Source organism: Ipomoea triloba, chromosome 13 (assembly GCF_003576645.1).
Source record: "Ipomoea triloba cultivar NCNSP0323 chromosome 13, ASM357664v1".
Lineage (NCBI taxonomy): Eukaryota > Viridiplantae > Streptophyta > Magnoliopsida > Solanales > Convolvulaceae > Ipomoea > Ipomoea triloba.
This window is the reverse complement of record NC_044928.1, coordinates 31,747,783-31,769,043: the sequence shown is the minus strand read 5'-3', so window position 1 is coordinate 31,769,043 and position 21,261 is coordinate 31,747,783. Positions and strand designations below refer to the sequence as shown.

Genomic DNA, 21,261 nt, shown 5'->3' with positions numbered 1-21,261 from the left:
ATTGTAGACCGACATGAGAAAATATCGACCGAAGAAAATGGCGAGAAAACAATTTCACTTCTCGAACCCGATAATTCTTGCGGATTCAAGAAGTGGGGGACTCGTGATGGGTAAATACGCAATTGGACTAGGCGGACCGTGCACTTTGCTACCCTACTTGACAACTACTTGGCCGATCCGCATCAACCACTCTACACTTCGTCAACAACCGCTCGGTCGGTCCGCATCGACCACTCTACGCGCCAACAACCACTTGGCCGATCCGCATCGATCACTCTACGCTTCGTCAGCAACCACTTAGTCGGCCTATTACCGCCCTACGGGCGACCCACTGCCACCCTACGGTTGACTCATTGCCGCCCTACGGGCAGCCTACTAGGGAGCTAGGAGATTCCGACCTACAGGAATCATTCGAGCTCCCCGAAGTTCCTAATCGTTTGCAATGCTCGAGGCGACAAGTGATGGCATTTTGTGAGTAATTGATCTGCCACCTCGAGCACCTAAACGTCACGGAGATCCTGCAGAGCGACTGTTCGATGTGACCAATGCCGACATGACACGTCAGACCATCCGCATGTCATCTGTTGAGTACTCACGTGACCTGCTTAGTATAAATAGAGGGAGAGACACTTGCGAAAGGGGGGATCTCTCTGGCTCTCTCCATTGTTACTGTTCGTCACCCGTAGAGCGACATAGCTTCTCACCGCTCAGTCGTTAACCGGTAGAGCGACCGATTGACCGGCTGAGCGACACCCTTTACCTCACGTAACACACATATCCGTAGTGTAATCGTAGACCCCGTTTACATTAACGCTATCACCTATATATAAATGTAAACAATACTACAAAGTAAGGAGATGCGTATGAAGACACAAGGATTATACTCTGTAGTCTTTGTACTGTTATGGCTTGTTTTCTTCTGTCAGACCAGAATATTTGCACGGACTCTGATCTTTCTTAAATTGATTTATTATATTACATTATTTGATGTCTCTTTAAACTATGTTTCTTGTGACTTATGACGTCTGGTAACACCAAAACTTTTGCATCAAACATGGCCCTTCTCCTCTTTCTGCTTTTGCATTTTGTAAAGTTATTTGAAGATAACTATTTTTACGCGTTAGGTGGGGTTTGTTTGGAATCGGACATGCAGTATCAGTCCATTATTACCCCACTTGGGAATTGGAATGAGTTATTAACATTATTTTCCGCAAACCAAATGCGTCCTTAGTATTTGAGGGAAGAAATATAAATGTTTGAAAGCTGTAATGCTTAGGTCTCTGTTAATACAGTTGCAATGACAGTACAACATATGAACTTCGACCTCGTATCTCTTACGTTAGCCAACCATATATAAACTACTCATTAACTGCCATTACAACTCGTTTCAATCCTCAACAAGGACTGATACCAACACGAAGCAAAACATGTGCAAAAATCATAAATCTATTGATACAGATGCAAGTTTGGTACAAACACACAACTCATTCAATCTAGCTTCGTCAGTTTTCACCTTTATATATCTTGCTGTGTTAACATTCTACTTCGTATCATGTAATTTCACAATACTATGTATGACAGCCGGGAATATTCTGCTCTAGAATAGAATCAGAAAGTTCTGCGCGGGTGCCCAATCTTCTTTTTTCTGCGGCCGCCTGCAAAGTGTATAGTGATCCAAGTTAAACAACCTTAAGCAAGATAAGTATATATATATATATCAATTCAAACAGCATAACCATTTGTCAAAGAGATGATTTTTTTTTTGTCAACATTAGAAATTTATGGTGCTAAGCTAGAAGAAATCAAGAAAACGAAACAGTTGCTATATTGTTCTTTAGATAAACTGAAGAGATTTGATTTCAGAAACTTACCAGCAGACCTTTTGCTCCAAAGCACTTCACGGTCAATTGCAGTAAGGTGTTCATCGTCGAGTCGCTTATAGGTCCTGATAGATTTGACATCTCCCCATACTCCTTTCTCGGTCTTCTCCAAAGTTGCTACCACCATCCTTGCCCTCCTCGCCCATCCAGCTTTCCCATAAGCATGATAACCAAAGCCTCCAGCATAACAGAGATTTATGCCCATCATCTCGCCACAAAAATCATTGATGTGATCATGCCCAGTGAAAACGCCCTTCACGTCTCCTGTTTCCACCATTGTTGTGAAGAAACCAGAATTTATCGATGCAGAACCAATGCCTTCCTGTCTAACACCTGTGAAGTTTGAGGAGTCAAAGCTTGCATATTCAGGCAAGGGAATATGAAAGTATACAAGGCTTGGAGCTGGGGCCCTCTGTGCTGCAGGACTGCTCATATAAGTTCTCTGCATTTAAAACAAAAGTCACATTCAATTGGCCATGCCAAGCAGGCTTCAATTTGCTGAAGAAATTAAATAAATAATCTCGAAACCAAAAAAAAAAAAAGACAAAGCATTTTTGCCACCTTAAGCTTACGAGAAGTATGCTGAAACCAAACTTGTTGCGAGGGTTTAATCCAACCATATCCCGGGATGGAAGGAACTGTAGAATAATCCCCACTATCAAGGAAAAACAGATTAAGAACTGATTTACTAGCCAGCTCAGAGCCATTAACCCCAAGCACCTCCAGATTATAATTCCCAAACCCATCAATATCCTCTGTGGGATTCAACTGAGACAAAGTATTCTTCATCCCAACAATATGTTCCATCACGCCTTTCCTCGATAGAGTAGATTCCTGGTCATGGTTGCCCAATACAGCAGCCCAGGGAATGCTTGAAGATACAGCAGGGGCAAATGCAGCATTCATAGATGCTGCAGCATCAGTAGCATCAAATCCAAAAATGTTGTCCCCTGTATACATCAATAACTTGGCATTCATCTCCTGGGAAATCTGGGGTTATTGAATATAGGTGAAATTTGACTCACAAAACTTAGTTTGCTAATTGATATTAAGATCAAGCAACTGTTCTGAGATAGTGAGTTCCATCACTACATACATGAACAGTTAAAAAGACTCAAACTTTATCAATTTGGCAATGAATCTTGGCTTATTAATGCATATAGAGATGGAAAAATTATCACTTTGATAGTCTTGAAAGTCCGGTAGACCCGGGAAGATCTGTTAAGTATATAATATGCAATCCAACTACTAGCTAAATTTTTAATTAAGATAGAGCTCATGCTTTAATTTGATATAAGATGGTATCAGAGCTGAGCACATAATATATAAACATAAATGTGTAATTCAACCACTTAGTTTAGATTTTTAGTTGAGATGTAGCACATGCATCAATTGATCGGGTGATCTGGACCATGGAGGGGAAAGGATAAGAAAGGGTATGCTATGTACCTGTGAAAACGATGAGGTGAGGGTTCTCGGCGAGAATCATGCGGTGGATGAAGGCGGTTGTGTTGAGATCGGAGCAGGACGCCTCCTGCTGCGGCAGCACGTTAAGGCAATGGGTGGCTTTGCCGTCGGCATAGTGCATGTCCGCCACCTGAAGTATCCGGAACTGCCCATTCTTCGCATCAAACCTTAGCCGCCGTTGCTCCGCCACCGCGCCGGAGCAATGGAATGCAATCATCACCGCCGCCGCCACTACCAGCTTCCATCTTCCAATCCCCATCTCTAATTGGCCCGACCCAAAGCCTCAAAATCCCAGAAATGAAACCAATGATTAAAGACTTATCAGTTCAAGTGTGAGTGAGACAAGATAATATCATATGAATTTCCTCCAATGACTTGTTTCGAGGAGTTAATCCCAAAGGAATTATTCAATAATAATATAATAAAATATCGATGCTTTTCACGGCTTCAAGATTCGTTTTCGACAGTTTTAACGTGTGTCAACCAGGAAAACGTTGTTCGCCTCGCTGCGCTGTCATCTACTTATCTGGTGGAGGGTGATTAGTATTTTTTTTTTTTTGTCTTTTAATAATTAATAGGATATCTTATATCTCACTAGTATAAAATTGATTTGAACTCGATTCAAATGAACTCATAAAGTTTGACTATCATGGTGCATTGTGCATGATATGGTCGATCTAATTAGACTCAAATTGTCACTAAAAATTAGAGAAATGAATGAATAAGTCATCAGCTTGTACTAAGTATGCCAAACAAAAATTAAGACTTGCATTAATTATCATAAAGAAGAGAAAGGACCTTGTTTTAATTAAACTAATAAAGAAGATAACTCGCGCTTAAGCGCCACACACACAAAATTGTAAAAATCGCGCTTAAGCGTCGCCCGACCGTGACAAGTTTTTATTTAGTCGGTTGGTGCATGTCTAACTCGGCAAAGTTATTATTATTTTTTAAATACTATTTATTATTTATTTTGCAGTTCTAGAGTCATGTGTAATAAATTTTTTTATTTCTGTGTGTGTATGCACATATATACACACACTCCGATCCGGTGAGAACTTATGATATTAAAAATATAAATTTAAATAAAAATTAAATAAATATAAATAAATCACAATAACCAACAATTATTAATGGCGAATTAGAATTTTAAAACGAAAATGCAATACATTGATATTATTAAGTTAGTCAATTTTTATTTTTTTTCATTTTCAACTTATTGAAATCAATAAATAAATTAAACTAAAATTAAAACTTATTGAATATTTATACTAACTATTAAACAAGATAAATTGGCTAAACAAGACAAACTTTGGGTGATAACCATTTTCCAAACACCCCTATGGCCCTATATACTAGGGAGTATATATGTATGACAACAGTGGTCTAAAGTATATATGCCCCGCAGCCATTTTATTGCTTTTGCAGAATACAATCACTAATTTCTGCGCAGGTGGATATATAATCTTCCTTCTTCAGCGGGCGCCTGCAAATTAAAGAGTGATCCAAGTTAACTAAGATAAGTATCTATTCAAACAGCATAACCATTTGTTGTCCACTCCAACAACTAGTGATAAATTATGTCCAAGGATATAAATCATTGTGTGGGAGATACACCCTATATATCTGGTGGATTCCTGGTAGGATCCAGGCTTAATAAATGTACTTTTCTATATATTTCAAGAACTGAACTTATATTACCAGGTGCAGAAGTCTTGGTCCAAAGCACTTGAGTGTCAATGGTTGTAAGGTGTTCATCATCAAGTCTCTTCCAGGTCTTGATAGATTTAACATCTCCCCAAACTCCTTTCTCAGTCTTATCCAACGTTGCTACCACCATCCTTGCCCTCCTAGCCCATCCAGCTTTCCCATAAGCATGGTAACCAAAGCCTCCAGCATAACACAGATTTATGCCCTTCAACTCGCCACAAAAATCATTGAGGTGATCATGCCCAGTGAAAACCCCCTTCACGCCTCCTGTTTCCAACATAGTTGTAAAGAAACCCGAGTTTACAGAAGCAGAACTAATGCCCTTTTCCATTTTAACACCTGTGAAGTTTGAGGAGTCAAAGCTGGCATATTCAGGCAAGGGAATATGAAAGTACACCAGGCTTGGAGCTGGAGCCCTCTGAGGTGCTGGACTGCTCATATAAGTCCTCTGCATTTAAAACAAAAAAGTCTAAGCTGATAGTTGGATTGCACATTTATGTTGCTCAACATTAGCAGCAACTTAACCTGAAGGTTACGAGAAGTGCTCTTAAACCAAGCTTGCTGCGAGAGTTTAATCCAACCGTATCCAGGGATAGAAGGGACAGTAGAATAATCCCCACTATCAAGGAGGAACAGATTAAGAACTGATTTATTAGCAAGCTCAGATCCATTACCCCCAAGCACCTCCAGATTATAATTCCCAAACCCATCAATATCCTCTGTGGGATTCAACTGAGACAAAGTATTGTTCATGCCAACAATATGTTTCATCACGCCTTCCCTTGATAGAGTAGATTGCTGGTCATGGTTGCCCAATACAGCAGCCCAGGGAATGTTTGAAGATATAGCAGGGGCAAATGCGGCATTCATAGATGCTGCAGGATCACGGGTATCCCGTCCAAAAATATTGTCCCCTGGACAGAGCAATAACTAATTTATGTGAAAAGTTTAAGCGAATTGCACATTTATATTTATATATTATATATGTTCAATAGTACTGTACTTACCTGTGAAAACGATGAGGTGAGGTTTCTCGGCGAGAATCATGCGGTTGATGAAGGCGGTGGTGTTGAGATCGGAGCAGGAAGCCACTTGCTCCGGCAGCACGTTCAGGCAAGGGGTGGATTTGCCGGTGGCATAGTGCATGTCCGCCACCTGAAGTATCCGGAACTCCCCATCCGTGGCGTCAAATCTCAGCCGTTGCTCCGCCGCCACAGCCACGGAGCAATAAAATAATGCAATCACTACCAACTTCCATCCCCCAATAATCCCCATCACCCTCCCTATACTAGCTAAATGAAAGCCTGAATACAGTAACCAATTCAATCCCAGAATGAGAATGAAAGCAATGATAGATTAAACACGTACTTACTTCTCAGTTCCTTCTCATATATATAAATTTCCATTCCTCCAAAGACTTCTTATTAATCCTGTCTTCAAGAATCAAGATTCTATTTTGAATTTGACTGATTCAACGTGTGTGAACCATGGAAAACTAACGTCGTTGGCCGCCTGTTTTGTCATCAGGAAGTCTACATGTACCTTCAAAGTATGTCGTCGCAGCCAGCCATCTCTCAAGACTTATCAACTTTATCCATTCCAATTGCATTTTAATATTCGGGTCCATTATATTGTAAATACCTAATCACCCTACATTCTCATGATATATATATAAAAATTAACACCATGCATTATATTCCACTAGTGAGACAAACAACTTGACTCGTGAATCATCTGCTGTTCCAGAACATACACACCCTCCACGAATTTTACATGTATCTTCAAAGTATGTCGGTTGTTAACTACAGCCATCTTTCTAAGACTTATGGGCTTTGTTTGGTAGAGAGCTTATTTTAAGTTATAAATAAGTTATAATTAGCCAATTACAATTTAACATTCGGATTGATTATATATGTGTGTTGCTGGTGAGGTTATCAAATAAAATTTTAAAAACAACTATTTGCGGTTGTAAGAGCAGATGATGAGGTGATCACACTTTTATAGTTCTTAATTAATTGTTTTTTCAGAATAAAGTGGAATATGCCATGGCCATTGCTATAATTTTTAAAGGCTCGAAAGGCTTAATCGAGTGGCTAGAGCATGACATTCATACGCACTTAAAGGCTAAAGGTTATGAGTTTTCGTCTCATATAATTATTTTACTACAATTTATATAAGAGTGAGATTTACTTGATGCACACTTTTAAAAAGAAAAAAGAAAAGAACAAAATAACTTCTATATTTGCAAAAACAACAAAATAAATAAGTAAAGAGAAGGATCTGTCATACTTGGAACTCATACAATCATAATCTGTAGGGGATGCAATAATCCAAACACTTAAGCCTCTCTTACTGAAACTGGACCGAAATAGGCTTTTGAAACATTGGGCTCGACATATTATTTAGCCCATTAAGCATAATAACAAATGAGCAAATGTGATGAACAGGTCTCAAGTCCATTGAAAATTTGATAAAGTTGGCTATATCCTTCTTGTTTCAAGAAAATCAGACGTTCCATGACTAACTTGGCTGCTTCTCCAATCTTGCACATTTTTTTCGTCTTGTTAATTCGGAGGTGGTTCATTTAATTGCTTTAGCTACCTCTTGTCTGTCTACTAATTATTTTTGACTCACTACTCGAGTTATCTTCCGAGACTAAGTATTATTTTCATATGTACTGATCATTTTCAAGTTTAAAGACACAATGCATGCGCACTATGCTTAAAACCTCATGTCTAATATTAAAATAAGAATTATTATGAAAAGATATAAATTACACAAATTTATAAATCCACCGTGTAATGTAAATGACAAATGCAAAACTAGCTAAACAATGAAGCGAATTGAAGTGGAATGTTGTTGATCGATCTCGCCGCGTAACGTGACTTGTTTGGGGATTTCTTCGTATGATAATGTTGTGTCCTTTAGTCAACTCAAACAGCTACTTGCCTAGTTGTAACAAGTTGTGCACTAAACAATTGCCTTTTTAAAAAGACACCGTAGACCACAAGCATAAACAAAACTGTACTTAAACTACGTATATATTATTCTATATATATATGCCGTACAGTAAAGTGGTGATACATATAATATATATATATATATATATATATATATATATATATAATGTATAATATATAAAGCAGGAGAGGAGAGGAGAGGAGAGGGCGGGCATTCAGTTCACGGCATCACGTGTGGGTGGTCGGGCGAGTCTTCCCTGTTGAGCCCAGTTTTCAAGGATGAAAGATGGTACTGTACAACAATACCTCAGCATGCATGGGACACCCCCAAGTATGCTCCAAAAACCACCTCGATTTCGGTGCCTTCAATTCTATGCTTATTATTGTCATTGTCTGTGTTTGAAGTTTCAACACTCTAGTATCAAAGGCTGATAAATGGTCAAATCTAGTACCCAACATCTTAAAAATGTGTATCGTTATAAAGAAATAAAATTATGCCTTCACTATGAACTGTAGTATAATTGGTAAGCATTTAATCTTAACAATTATAATGTTTTGTCAAGTAAATAGTTCTTAAAAAAACTTAATAATAACCACATACCAAGTGCCCAAGTCGACCACATATGAGTTTTGTTGATGCAAATTCATTTCGACCTAGATTATATCGGGCTGGTGTGACATTTAATTTGCAGTCAATATATATACATATCTCTAGCAAACATATTTGTTCATGGAATTCATTATATTATATTACACTAGTTTCAATATGTACTTTAATTTGTTAGAAATTCTGAGAATAATTTAAAGAAAATTAGAACATATTCACGTGAGGGTTTGACTCTTATTTTGATCCAATTCCATCGGCAGGTAGCGTAAAATTCTTGCTATCCAAAAACCATAGTGGGAAGCGTTCCAGTTTAAGATATTTGTAGCCAGGAACTTTCATGTGATGTATAATAAAATTTATGTGTATTACTTGCATTTTAAGTCCTTAAAATCAGTTAATTAATTAATGCCAGCTGCCAAACACATATATAGTCCCCTTAATATTTAAATTTGAGTGATTAAAATAAGTTTCGTCTCGATAATATATGACAACAATCAATGATAATAACAAAATACAAATTATAATATATTTTATTTCTGTATGTTTGTAATTGCAATAATGAGCAACATACTTACACGAGCTTTGTTTTATATTGAATTTTTCTTTAAATAATTAAACTAATTATTATTATTATTATTATTATTGTTGTTATTATTATTAATTATTTGTCCTCTTACCTTAACCACTGCACAAACATAATTTTCTAATAATTAAGTGCACTCCATGATGGCACAACAATCACATAATGACAATTATGTTTGTTGTAGTCAAATGAAGGATAATATATACATATATGAGATCATTAACACTCATTAAACACTTCCAAAAGGTGGTTAGGATGTGCATTGTTTAGTAGGATTCAACCATCACACAACATATCTAGGTGGATCCAACAAATAAATTAACCTAAAAGATATGTTTTTTTTCTTTTCTTTTCTTTCTTTTTCCTTTTTTGCTCACCAAAATTAAACCTTGTAATGTCATCATCAACAATGTAGGGTAAGCTCATAAACTCTCCAATAACCCTTGCTACCTTATTGATGTAATTGTTGACCCATCATGTTGGTGAGTTGTGCTTACACAAAAATAAGTAACGAGAGTGACATTGCGCACTATAAAGTTGATGAGTTAGTGTACTGTTGACATCTATTATTTAAGTTGAAATCTTAAATTTGAATCTCATCTTATATTTTAATTTGTATGAGTTTGAGAGTTGATGGGTCTTTTATACAAATTTCATTTAATAAGTACTAGTAACAAGACTTATTTTGTTTGAAGATTTAGTTAATTGTAGTATGTAGATGAATAGTTAGTGTAACATACGGGCCAACCCGTATAACCCGTGTTCCCACCCAAATTATACGGGCCAGGTCGAAAACGGGCCGAGTTGAAATTTCTCCAGCTCAACCCATCTAAAATGCGGGTTAAACGGGCCTAACTCGACGGGTTGGACCTGTTTTTACAGATCTATATATATATATATATATATATATATATGTATATATATATATATATATATATATATATTGTGACATTTAAAGTTTATTTTACAACAAATTAGAGAATGGACAAATAAGAAATTAAAGTGCTCCCTACACCCACCCACCCACCCAAACTAGGATGAAGTGGGGGGAGGGGTATGGAATCCCAAAGGGAATTGGAATTGCCTGGTGAGCTAGGGGGCACTGCACGCTCTTTGATGCCCATTAGTTGGCTCTTTACTAGACCAATGAAACTTAGGACCACACTCCATACAGCCTATAAAAATCCCCCTCCAAGTTCCCCTTTCATTCTACTCCACAGCACAGCTTGAAATTAACAACCCCTCCAAAATCCCAATTCATCAAACACCTTAGCTTCAATTCATCAATAATCCTTCCATTTCTCTACCTTCAATTCACTAAACATGAAGATGATGGGCAGCACCACCATGTCAGCCTCCAAAAGAAGGATTAATTCCAGCAGAGGCCTAGGAGGAGCCCTAAGAGAACAAAGGGCTAGGCTGTACATCATCAGGAGATGTGTGGTCATGCTCCTATGCTGGCATGATTAGATGATTAAGCCCCGACCCGCACGCCAACCGATGCATGGCTTTTACCAGGTCTCCGCCGCTAAAACAAGTCAGATCGAGCCCGACTATGGTGTTCAAGTACACGACTACACGCTAAATTTAGGTTTCTTGACGAAAAAGTGTAAAATTAGGGCTCGGACAACGATCGATGACCCTTCCAATAAAGAAGACATCAGCTTCAGCTAGCTATATAGGGCGGAATGAAGTTTCCCAATCTTCCAATTGGGAAAGAAATCTCACTAGCAATTGCACGCCAATCTAGATCTCACATAGTGATGATGATAGTGAAGGTCAATAGTTTTTCTGTTTTGCACTGTTCTTGGAGGGTTTCTTGGCAGCAATTAGCCAAATGATTTCAACAAATTTTGTACCATTATATTATTACCTAATCATATTTAGCCTTCAAGAAGGCTGCTTCTGTACATTGGATATGCATTATCATAGCTTGGATATATTAAAAATTTGTTTTCCATTAATTTTTTCGGCGTAAAGTCTTCTCTCCTCTCCTCTTTCCTTTTTCTACTACGTACTCCTATCTTTCCCTTTTCAACTTAAGTGCGTTTACTTTAACCTACCATTGGCATAGTTATTCAGGGGCAACCCCAATTGACTTAGTTCGACAGTTAATTTGATAATTATAATGTTTTGAATTCGACTTCTAAGAAAAGTTACCTATTAATTAGCTTTACCAGTTTGTACATAAATTTAGTTATATTCTCAATGCATTTTTATTTTTACAGATCAGATAGTGTTTGATCCTTTGATGAATAGTTGAATACACAGTATATTATCACAAAAATAAAAAGTGAGGGCCTTAATCAAAATGTTGTTTTTATTTCTTTAATTTCAGTGGTGATATGATATTGAAAAAGCAGTCTGCAAAGCATGATGATTATATTATTGACGCACGATGTTGAAATAACATATAATTTATTTTCTATTTGTCGGTTAGTTTAAACTCATTGTCCAATAATCATATCATATGGCATTTAATAAAATTTTAAGAAATTATTTTTTTGTTTGTCTGTTTGTATGTAATTTGTGAAGGATAATATACAATAATACATCGATAAACCTACTTTATTGCTTAATAGTTGAAGGATAATTTAATTCTTCGACTTTATTTCATTGTCCCACAGCCAAACAACATAAAAAAGTTTAAGGGTATTAATTAATTGAAGTTTGGTAGTGTCTTCTCCCAACCAAAATGGCGCTTAGATTATATTAATACCCATGAAAATTAGTATTTATAAGTCCCGAAAGGATAACCAAGTGTGTGAGACATAATTTTCATATTAGAATGTCACAAATTGAATTTGATTCTTGCTAACATTCTTTTGATTAAGTTCGTCGCAAAAAATATTCTTGTATGTTACGGTTTCCATCTCCTATGTGGTTTACAAGTTATTAGGCCAGAGTGGAGTTGTCCTATTGTACACTTTTAGGTAATAAGTAGTTAAGTGAGATTATAATTATATGTGTAAATTAAAATTTACTGTTTTGAATAAGGAAATTAAAAGGTAAATTCATAAGCTAATAGTAATACCTAATATTCACAAGGCTATTGGTTAGTTGGTCAAAGGCTCAAAGCCACTAATGTGGGACCAGTGAGCTATGTGATATGATCCAACCAGTTCACGTGCACCACGTGTACGGTTGAAAATGACTCCTAATTAATGTTGTACATTTTTTTTTTTTTGGAAATAATTAATGTTGTACATATTTATGACTAATGGGAAACTCTGGACCAAACGGTTGAATATCATATCATGTTTTCATCTTTATGCCTTGAAAAATGTAATTTTTTAAAATATAATATAGTTTGTGTTATCTGTTATTATCAATTTTGAGGAGTCGTAAATGTTCTTATATTAACACAAATTATTTAAGATAAAGAGTTATCTTAATCATATTATATCCACTTATTGCATGGAAGAAAAAGTGTAACAATAATGCTTGAAGACTCAAAAGATATGTTTGGTCAAATGTATGTATACATGGTAGAATAATATAAAAATTTTTGCAAAAAGAGTGTAGAGAAAAGGAAAAGGGAAAGGGAAAGAACAGGGGGACATGGGATGTTAGGATGAAGAGAGGGTAAATCCTTAATAAAATATTGTAATGTCTGCCATCACCTCCAACTCCAAGAAAATAGTATAGATGAGAGTTAAATAAATGTTGAATTTGTGATCCACTGAACACCAAAGTTGCCAACCAACCAGACCCAACCCGACAGCTTTTTTGATGAGTCAAAGTGGCAGCCTTATCCCCCCACGTGCACCCCTTTTCCTAAAACCCCACCACCCTCACCCCCTCTTTCTTTCTTTCTTTCTTTTCTAATCTAATCATCATATATCATCAAATAAAGTCTCCCTCACTTTTGGTCCATTCTTCCCTCCTACATCTATACTTTCAATTTTTACACTCCTAACTATATTTTCAATGGTTTCTTTTAACATTTGCTTTTGTTTTATTAAATGATTCGTGAATTAGGTTGTTGGTTCTATTACATAGATGATACCCGCTCAATGATGTAGATCTAATCCACCAGGCCACCAAGAGAGAAATGGAGGAGTGGTCCAAATTATTTGGACCATGCCCGAGGAAATTGGACAACAAACTTGCGTATCTATAAGGATAACACTTGATCTTCCCAATGCCATACTATCAACAATTAAGAGATATAAAATATGTGGTTATTCTTAAGTTATGATTACCTATAAGTCAATTCTTTGAACCCTACAAGAGTACTTATAATATAAATACTTATTCTCCCCCTAAGAACGTGAATATTCATCTTTTTTTCTTTGAGATCAAAGACCAATCACCACTTAATTTGTTGATTATCCGAGTGAACTCTAGTCGAACACCTCTAGACATTAATAACACTGACCACTTATTGTTCTTTCTCACCAACTAATATCAATAATGTGATGAGATCATATTGATTAGAAAAATTTTGCAATACTATGAAGTGCCAATTACTATACATAAAATAAAAAGGCCAAGAATACTGTATTAAACAACAACAAAGTAGGAACGCAAGGGTATACGCGTAGCAATACATTATGTGTAGGTGCATGATTGCGATGAGTGTGTTAACGTTGATTGGTTGGCCCCATAATGTATGGCATCATGGAATTCATAGGACCACAACAAGTTGGATGGAGGGCACCTTTGAAAGGGTAGGTACTTCAAATCAATTCACACCCTTTGATCTCATCTCTTCGTGACACATTTTTGTTGTTTGTGTAGGCTAACATGATCAGCTTGGACTCACTCATTACTCTTCCGGGTTCAATGTTACATGATCTATCTTGGAGACAATTATTGATGGCAAGAATATGGATCAAGTGCAGCTGGTCATATCAGTGTGAACCAGTTTGTCTTTTGCTACATATTATTCTAGCTATTCACCACTTTTTCACGTGAATTTGTTTTTCATCCTCGCCTTATTCTTGTGTTGTTACTCTCAATTCACAACTCCTACTTAAAAATACATTTATTTTTAAAACTAACTAACAAGAAATATAAATTATTAAGCTACTCTCGACTTATGGTGGATAAGGTGAATCGGGCCCGTGCGTGATGAGATGGATGGTCCTCATTTGCCTATCCTTTGTGTGATTTCTAACGTTGTTGAACTGAATTGGATCGGAGTTGTAAAATCAAACATAGGGATGAGAGAGCGTGAATCCACCAAATCAGCTCCGATCCAATTTACATCGACCTCTACCAAATTAGATGTATTGACATGTATTTTTCATATTTTTATTTAGAAACTTGAAAATGTTTGTTGTTAGTTATTTAAAACGGTATGTATATATGATATGATGACCGAATACCATATTGTTTGGACCTAAGAATTACCCACATCTGCAGCTCTTTTATAAGTTCCATTATTCTTATCCAAAACTGCGCAATTCTATGGCGCCCACTCCCTTCATGCCTGCTCTTCAATCTTCTTTCAGCATGCATAATATCATCAATATATATTATATACATAAATAATCAAATGAGACAATATTCTTTCATATAAGACTGTGAAACACAACATGAATGCACACAGTCTACTATTGGAATGCACACAGAGTGCACACGATCTAGTGTGTATGTATTTCTGTAATAGACCGTGTGCATTCATGTTGTGTGTTTTCTCACTATAATTTTGCTAATTTCCATTCATTTTTTTGGTTGGTAAGGCTTATTACTTTTATTTATGAACTCATTATTTTTTTTTTGAGTGACGAAGGAAACCGCTGATGTGCACTGAGTAAATCACACTTTGTGACCCTAGCCAATAAAGAACAACAAAACAGTTTAGACTATCCATAACTAACCAGCTCAAATTAAGAAGGTCAATAAACCACTTTCGCTTAGAGTTGAACTTGAACCCTATTTCCATGCTACAAGTACTCATCATATCGTGAAACCCTATTTCATAGGCATCTTGGAAGATGTTGATACAACATAAGTGCCGTGCAGAATCCATGGATTTTGCCTCCAAATCCACCTCACCTTCACATGCTTGTAAAAATCTATGTCCCTAAGGATAAGTGGTTCTCATCCACCTTCCCAGTAAGCAATCATTCAGAAGAGTTAATGAACCATGATGTAGCCATTAATGGTCCCCTCGACAACCTTCCACAACTACATACTCATATCATCCTAGATTATGCCCAGTCTCTTTCATGGCATTTCATGGTAGCTGTAATGACATGTACGTTGCCCCCCCTCTCATTCATGAACATGTCAATCCTACCAGCTGTGCTTTCACCTCTCAGACAAGACATTTAAGTGGAAAACAACCCCTTCCTCGTTCAAACAACATCGAAGTTAAGAATGTTTCTCCCAAGTGCACACCAACATAAATAATGTTCAAGATTTTAAGGGCGTCAAGTCCCACGTCAATATCAACGAGTGACAGAATCGAATTGTGTTTCTGTTAACTTACCATCAGGATTGAAGAAGCTCGAATGCTCAATGACTAACTAGCCTAGCCTCCAGGGAGTCATAGTTTCTGAATCTGAATCCAAGATAGTTAACTGCAATCTGCAAATGTTATAATTGGGGCAAACAGCTTGTGAAGACGAACAATTTTCTACTTTTCTAGGATGATTAGAAATGCGTAACAAATTAAAGGTGAGAAGTTTTATGGTAGTAAACCAAATAGTTAATATGCCATTAATATGCAGTTGGTTGAGTACATATACAAACAATACATTAGCAACAGAACAAGATAGACGATTGATATCTCGTTGCTGCTATGGAAATAAGGTAGTTGGCCGCCGTGCAGTTGATCAAGTTCCAAAAACGCATATTGAAATGCAGTGGCACAGGACGGTTACATAAGCAGTGCATTGTACAAAATAGGTAATGCTACGTACTAGCAGCCTTACATAATCACCCACGCAAAACTCAGCAAAATTAATACCAGTCCCTTCGGATCACAAGTGCAGGTCAAATGATGATATCAGCTACCTTGCTCAGTGGAATCAAGATTGTTCCCGCCCCAAGCAATATAACTGTCCTGAGATGCAAACTCCTAGAAAAAAATTGAATATCGAACATTACTAAGCAACGTCGGAAAATTAAAGCATAGATATGATTCATTTGGATGTAAAACAATGAGAAAAAAGAAGAATATAACTTACAAGTTGGCTTAGCCGAAAGTCGGGAGGTGTATCTAGCATTATGTTTTCAGGGTCAAGAACCAACTCTTGGCTGTTTTCTAATAACTTAAAATTCTCAGTCCCTAAGTGTCCATAATCAGAGAGATGGGGCATGCACTTTTTCTCTTTACCGCTTTGATTTGTGGGTGGCACATCTAGGACCAATTCTTGGCACTCCTCTAGATCCTTTTTAAAATTCTCTGGCCCTAAGTGTCTATAATCAGAAAGACAGGATGTGGACTTATGCTCTTTACCGTTTTGATTCCCATCCCTACTTGGAGATTGGCTCTGGAGAAGTTCATCACATAAGGACAACCCTTCCACAAGCTGTTGCGAGTCTAACAGATTCTGTGATTCACTATCCCACCATTTCCGCTCCTCACCACCTTCATTCTCATTTTGCAACTCCATTTGTTCGGTTTGATTCTGTGTGATTTCGACTTGATTATCAGCCTTCTCCAATGGAATCTCCATGTCAGCCTCTGTGTAATCCACTTCCCGTTGCTGAAGGTTAAGCAAGTGCATATATACAACAAAATAAGTCTTTTTGGATATGAAGAATAAATATAGGCATCATAATAATTTCAAATTGGTGCAGAAGTGATCGAATTCACCTGAATATTAGAGCTGATATAGGCAATAGGGGTCTCCAGTCCTGCAACGAAACTCGATGGTCTCGTTTCTGTGTGAAGGGGTTCAGGAGTCACAGTTTTGGGAGTAGAAGGATCTTTCTTACCATCCAAACATTCAGTTTCCTCGGGAGATTCAAGTTCGTTTTTCTCACTTTGCTTCACTTGCTGTTGCTGATAAAACACTTTGGAAACAACGTATTCCCCTTCCCTTTCATCTTCCCCTGTTCCGAGGTGATATTGGTGCATCACCCAATTTGTTTTCTCCGCTTTCCCACCCTTGCCCGAGCTCACATAGAGAACCATTATCTTCTTACACCCTCTTTGTATACCATCCAAGACCACAGGTTTAGTGCGACCAGTCTTGTGCCAACGAACATCTCCAAAATTATCGCCATGTATCTTTCGACGCTTTCGAGTTCCAGTGTTATAGGCTTTGATAGCTCTGTGAAAGAAATGGGAAACGGTGCCATCCTGCTTAACACCTAAAAGGTTGGCCCTTTACCATAAGTGACGCTAAGGACAAAACAACAAAGAAGTGGAGACCAAAAGATAAGAATCTTAGAACAATACCAGGTAAATTTTGAGGATGAGTGTAGCATATCCCATCATCTTCATTAACTGTCGGAATGAACTCATCAATAAACGGATGAGATTTCAAATCATTAAGGCCAACTTTTGCAAGTAAGTGCCAGATAATCTCTTGATCAGACGGATCAAACTTCACACCTCTTGGCAATCCTGGCCACTCATGAGTTTCCTGAATGACAACATTCTAAGTTTCTAAAAATCTAAAGATGATTACAATTGTAGAGGGAAGATGAATAGCTCACTTATCTTACTATATTTCATTTTCTTTGCACTCTAATCTCATTGGATACTTTCTAGCAAACACATTCCCAGATGTATGAATGTTGTCACAAAATTGACCGAAGAAATGAGTATCAGTATGCATATTGAGAACCGGATATTATGACTGACTGTGCCTAGCTAAAATCTAAAACAAAAGCAATAAAGTTCAAACTAAGTTTCATAGGACAATGGTTCAAAAAAACAGAAAAGGAAGATAAAGGATTTCACATAATCACACGTAAAATAAAGGAAAACATGAATTTAAATGTAGATAAAGCAAACAAAAAAAAAAAAGAAAAAAAAAAGCACAGTACTTAGTAAATTATCCAGCGAAAGCAAAAGTCATAGATAAAGGATTTTACATCACTATTGTCAATAATATAGTGGCAACTGGGGCAAGTTCTTGTAGGATTGCTTTTCCAGTTAATATTTCCTGGATCATCTGATGCACTTCTAATCTTTGTTGCAATTCTCTTACTGTCAACCAACCATGAAGGTCTGCAAGGTTCAAATCGAACAATACGAGCATAAATGAACAATTCCACATGGTGAAAATAGTCATTCAGTAATTTTATCCCAAATAAGACATGTCAGATGTTGTAACCACCTACTTCATTTTACCTTAGCCTACAGTCAATCTATTAAAAATGTCAAATGTACATGGAATTACTATCTAAACCCAAAGACTTTAGTTGTATATGCTAGCATTGTTCTTTCAACAAGCCTATGCCACTACAGAGTTGCAATACGACTTGGAATATAAAACTAACAGTGCCAATTTGCAAAACTAAAGTACAAGGGAGCGCAACCTTACGATTTTGAACCAACTACGGAGGGAACCATCACAAAAGCAAGAATATAGCAATGAAAATTGAAAAGAAACACCAAAATGAGCAATTTAGAATAAATTTTATCTGAACTGTTTATTTTCATCTGTAACTCCCCAAAAACGAGTCTTTCTCAGCTGAAGTAATCTATTTTATCTCATTAAGCACCAATCAGAAATCCCTAAGTATCTTGGAATACTGACATTAGTAATTCCATTTAAATCACTACAGATGCATCAAGTCTCTGAACATAGCAGCTCAGTTTGGTTCTAAGTTCTAACTATCATTTACAAAATAAAAAATGGGCCTTTTCCTTTCAACCCATTCACTGGGAAACCAAATGGGTTTGATTTCTCCCTTATTTTACTTTTCAATTTTATGGAGTGTCAGATAAACTAAAACCCAAGTCTTGATTCAGATTAAAATCATCTGCCATGGAGAACTCTACTCTCAGAAGACCAAAAAGATCTGAACTTTAAGTCACTCATTTACTTCCAGATTCAACAATCACTCATAAAGTTCGGAATTTCTTCCTTCTTTAAGTTTAATGATGTCAGACATACACGAAAAGAAAAATAAAAATAAAAATAAAAAATGATTCTTGAGAATCCAGACTTTCAGATTAAGATTCAACAACATCTATTAACAAAGCTGGAGTTTTTATTTCCACTTTATCTAATGGCATTAAAATTAAAAGATACCTGGCCATGGGAAAGCTGTAAGATGAGAAGAATCAAACACCCTAATTTCTGTAATGCTGTGTTTCAAAAGTTGCCCTCTCTGAAACTCTTCTCAACTCCCTTTACCAAATGCAGTTTGACTCCATCTTAACAGTAGTTCAATACACACTGTCAGTCTGTCACCCCCACACCCTAACAAATTTAGTGAATAATATTCGCTTCGTCTTTCTTGACCAATCTTTCGTCCCACCCCCTCAGTTCATACGCAATCAACTTCAAAGCGCGGAGACCAAACTACAAACCAAGTCAAAGCACTGTTGGTAAAGGTGAACTTGCCAACAACCTACTTAGATTTTAGAATTAAAGAAGATGTCCAGAATCACTGGCCTATTAGCTCAGTTGGTTAGAGCGTCGTGCTAATAACGCGAAGGTCGCAGGTTCGAGACCTGCATGGGCCATTTATTATATTTTTACAAACCGCCATTTTGCCCTCGCAATAAACCCGATAAGAACTCCCAGTCCCCGATAGACACGTTTATTTTCCATATATATTAATAAAATTTCTGTTTTATTGCTACGAAGGCAGTGTATATATAAGTATTTGGCATGCAGTCCCTACAGGGCGGATCCATTAGATTTTGTTTAACATGCTCATAATGATTGTCAGCTGGACCGATATATATTGCAGCGCATACTAATTACTCAGTTGAATTCTAATCAACATTTATCAGCTGCACCTAGATTATGCCTCCCCAACCCAATATATCATGCATGCATTGCATGCATATATACACAAACTATCATTATTATTTTTATTAAATTTTCTATGTAACATTATAAATATGTTTTTTATTTTCATTTCACATTTATCTTCCTCTAGTTCTATGTGTAATCCTTGTAATATTTTTAGCTGTCTCTTTTGTTTCCACTACCAAACTGTAACAGCGCAATCTTCCCACATAATTTTCGGGATTTCTGAGTAAGATAGTCCGCTACTCTATTTTATTTTGAAACACACACTATGTGTGCTATTTTTAGCATATTTTAAAAAGATTCAACAAAATATCCCTCGAGCAGTTTATCGAGACTTTTTGAAATAATGAATATGCTTTATTACTTGATATTATATATAGATATGTTGTGTAAGCCAGTAGCCAGATGTATGCATATATATATATATATATGTGATCCTTGTAAGATCTTTAGTTGTCCTTCATGTTTCCTACTAGGTAATTAGTTAGTATTGCCATTTGACTATGACATTGCGGCTAGGGTGGCAACATTATATTTGCTTAAAATTTCGATCTTATGTATCTTTACATGCATTTTTTTTTTCTATTCATCATACGCCCATGAAATTTATATTTCGTGTACTATACTACTTAATCATACATTCAAGAAACAATGTGCACAAACTTTGACTTACTTTTATATGTCAAACTTTGATAATAAAAATAACGAAAATAGTAGATGCTTACCCTATATGAAAACCTTAAGGATATATATTATAATAGACGACCAATAATATACATGTACATACTCCCCAATTTCAAATTTCAATCAATCAGAAACCATCAAAGCCACAAGCTTTGTTAGTGTATCTCCGGCTGGCTGGAAACCTAAAAACACCAATCAGAAGGCGGAGGAGGACGGTTGGCGGTGGCGGTGATGGTGGGTGAGAATTAACGTACATGACATCAGATGACGAAACCCCAACGTCATCACACACTCTCTTTCCCTCACTATCACAACAAATTACAAACCAACACACTGCATGTTTGCACCAGATCAACAACGTAATCAAACATTCTTGTTTCTACGTTAGGTTTCTTTCTTTAATTTCTGGGGTTAATTTCTCTCATCAATAAACACATGAACCCCCCCCCCCCCCCCCCCCCCCCCCCCC

General features: G+C 36.8%; 3 protein-coding genes and 1 non-coding gene across 4 annotated transcripts; 1 reads left to right on the top strand and 3 right to left on the bottom strand.

The window, feature by feature from the left end:
- Nucleotides 1-1,253: 1,253 nt before the first annotated feature.
- On the bottom strand, nucleotides 1,254-3,816 carry LOC116000882 (probable inactive purple acid phosphatase 29). Its single transcript, XM_031240745.1, has 4 exons — nucleotides 3,330-3,816; nucleotides 2,442-2,830; nucleotides 1,872-2,322; nucleotides 1,254-1,655 (listed from the first exon to the last, which is right to left on the bottom strand). The coding sequence occupies exons 1-4, from the start codon at nucleotides 3,604-3,606 to the stop codon at nucleotides 1,609-1,611; spliced, it is 1,164 nt and encodes a 387-aa protein (XP_031096605.1). The 5' UTR covers nucleotides 3,607-3,816; the 3' UTR covers nucleotides 1,254-1,608.
- A 764-nt stretch (nucleotides 3,817-4,580) lies between these two features.
- On the bottom strand, nucleotides 4,581-6,585 carry LOC116000862 (probable inactive purple acid phosphatase 29). The gene is made up of 4 exons (XM_031240721.1): nucleotides 6,065-6,585; nucleotides 5,583-5,971; nucleotides 5,049-5,505; nucleotides 4,581-4,833 (listed from the first exon to the last, which is right to left on the bottom strand). Exons 1-4 carry the CDS (start codon nucleotides 6,330-6,332, stop codon nucleotides 4,823-4,825), a joined length of 1,125 nt encoding a protein of 374 aa, XP_031096581.1. The 5' UTR covers nucleotides 6,333-6,585; the 3' UTR covers nucleotides 4,581-4,822.
- A 9,260-nt stretch (nucleotides 6,586-15,845) lies between these two features.
- On the bottom strand, nucleotides 15,846-19,619 carry LOC116002900 (SUPPRESSOR OF GAMMA RESPONSE 1). The gene is made up of 6 exons (XM_031243084.1): nucleotides 19,377-19,619; nucleotides 18,211-18,346; nucleotides 17,570-17,756; nucleotides 16,982-17,481; nucleotides 16,350-16,871; nucleotides 15,846-16,240 (listed from the first exon to the last, which is right to left on the bottom strand). The coding sequence occupies exons 1-6, from the start codon at nucleotides 19,382-19,384 to the stop codon at nucleotides 16,169-16,171; spliced, it is 1,425 nt and encodes a 474-aa protein (XP_031098944.1). The 5' UTR covers nucleotides 19,385-19,619; the 3' UTR covers nucleotides 15,846-16,168.
- Nucleotides 19,620-19,739: 120 nt separating this feature from the next.
- TRNAI-AAU lies at nucleotides 19,740-19,813 on the top strand. Its single transcript has one exon. It is a non-coding gene; the product is annotated as a tRNA-Ile (tRNA).
- The last annotated feature ends 1,448 nt before the right edge of the window (nucleotides 19,814-21,261 follow it).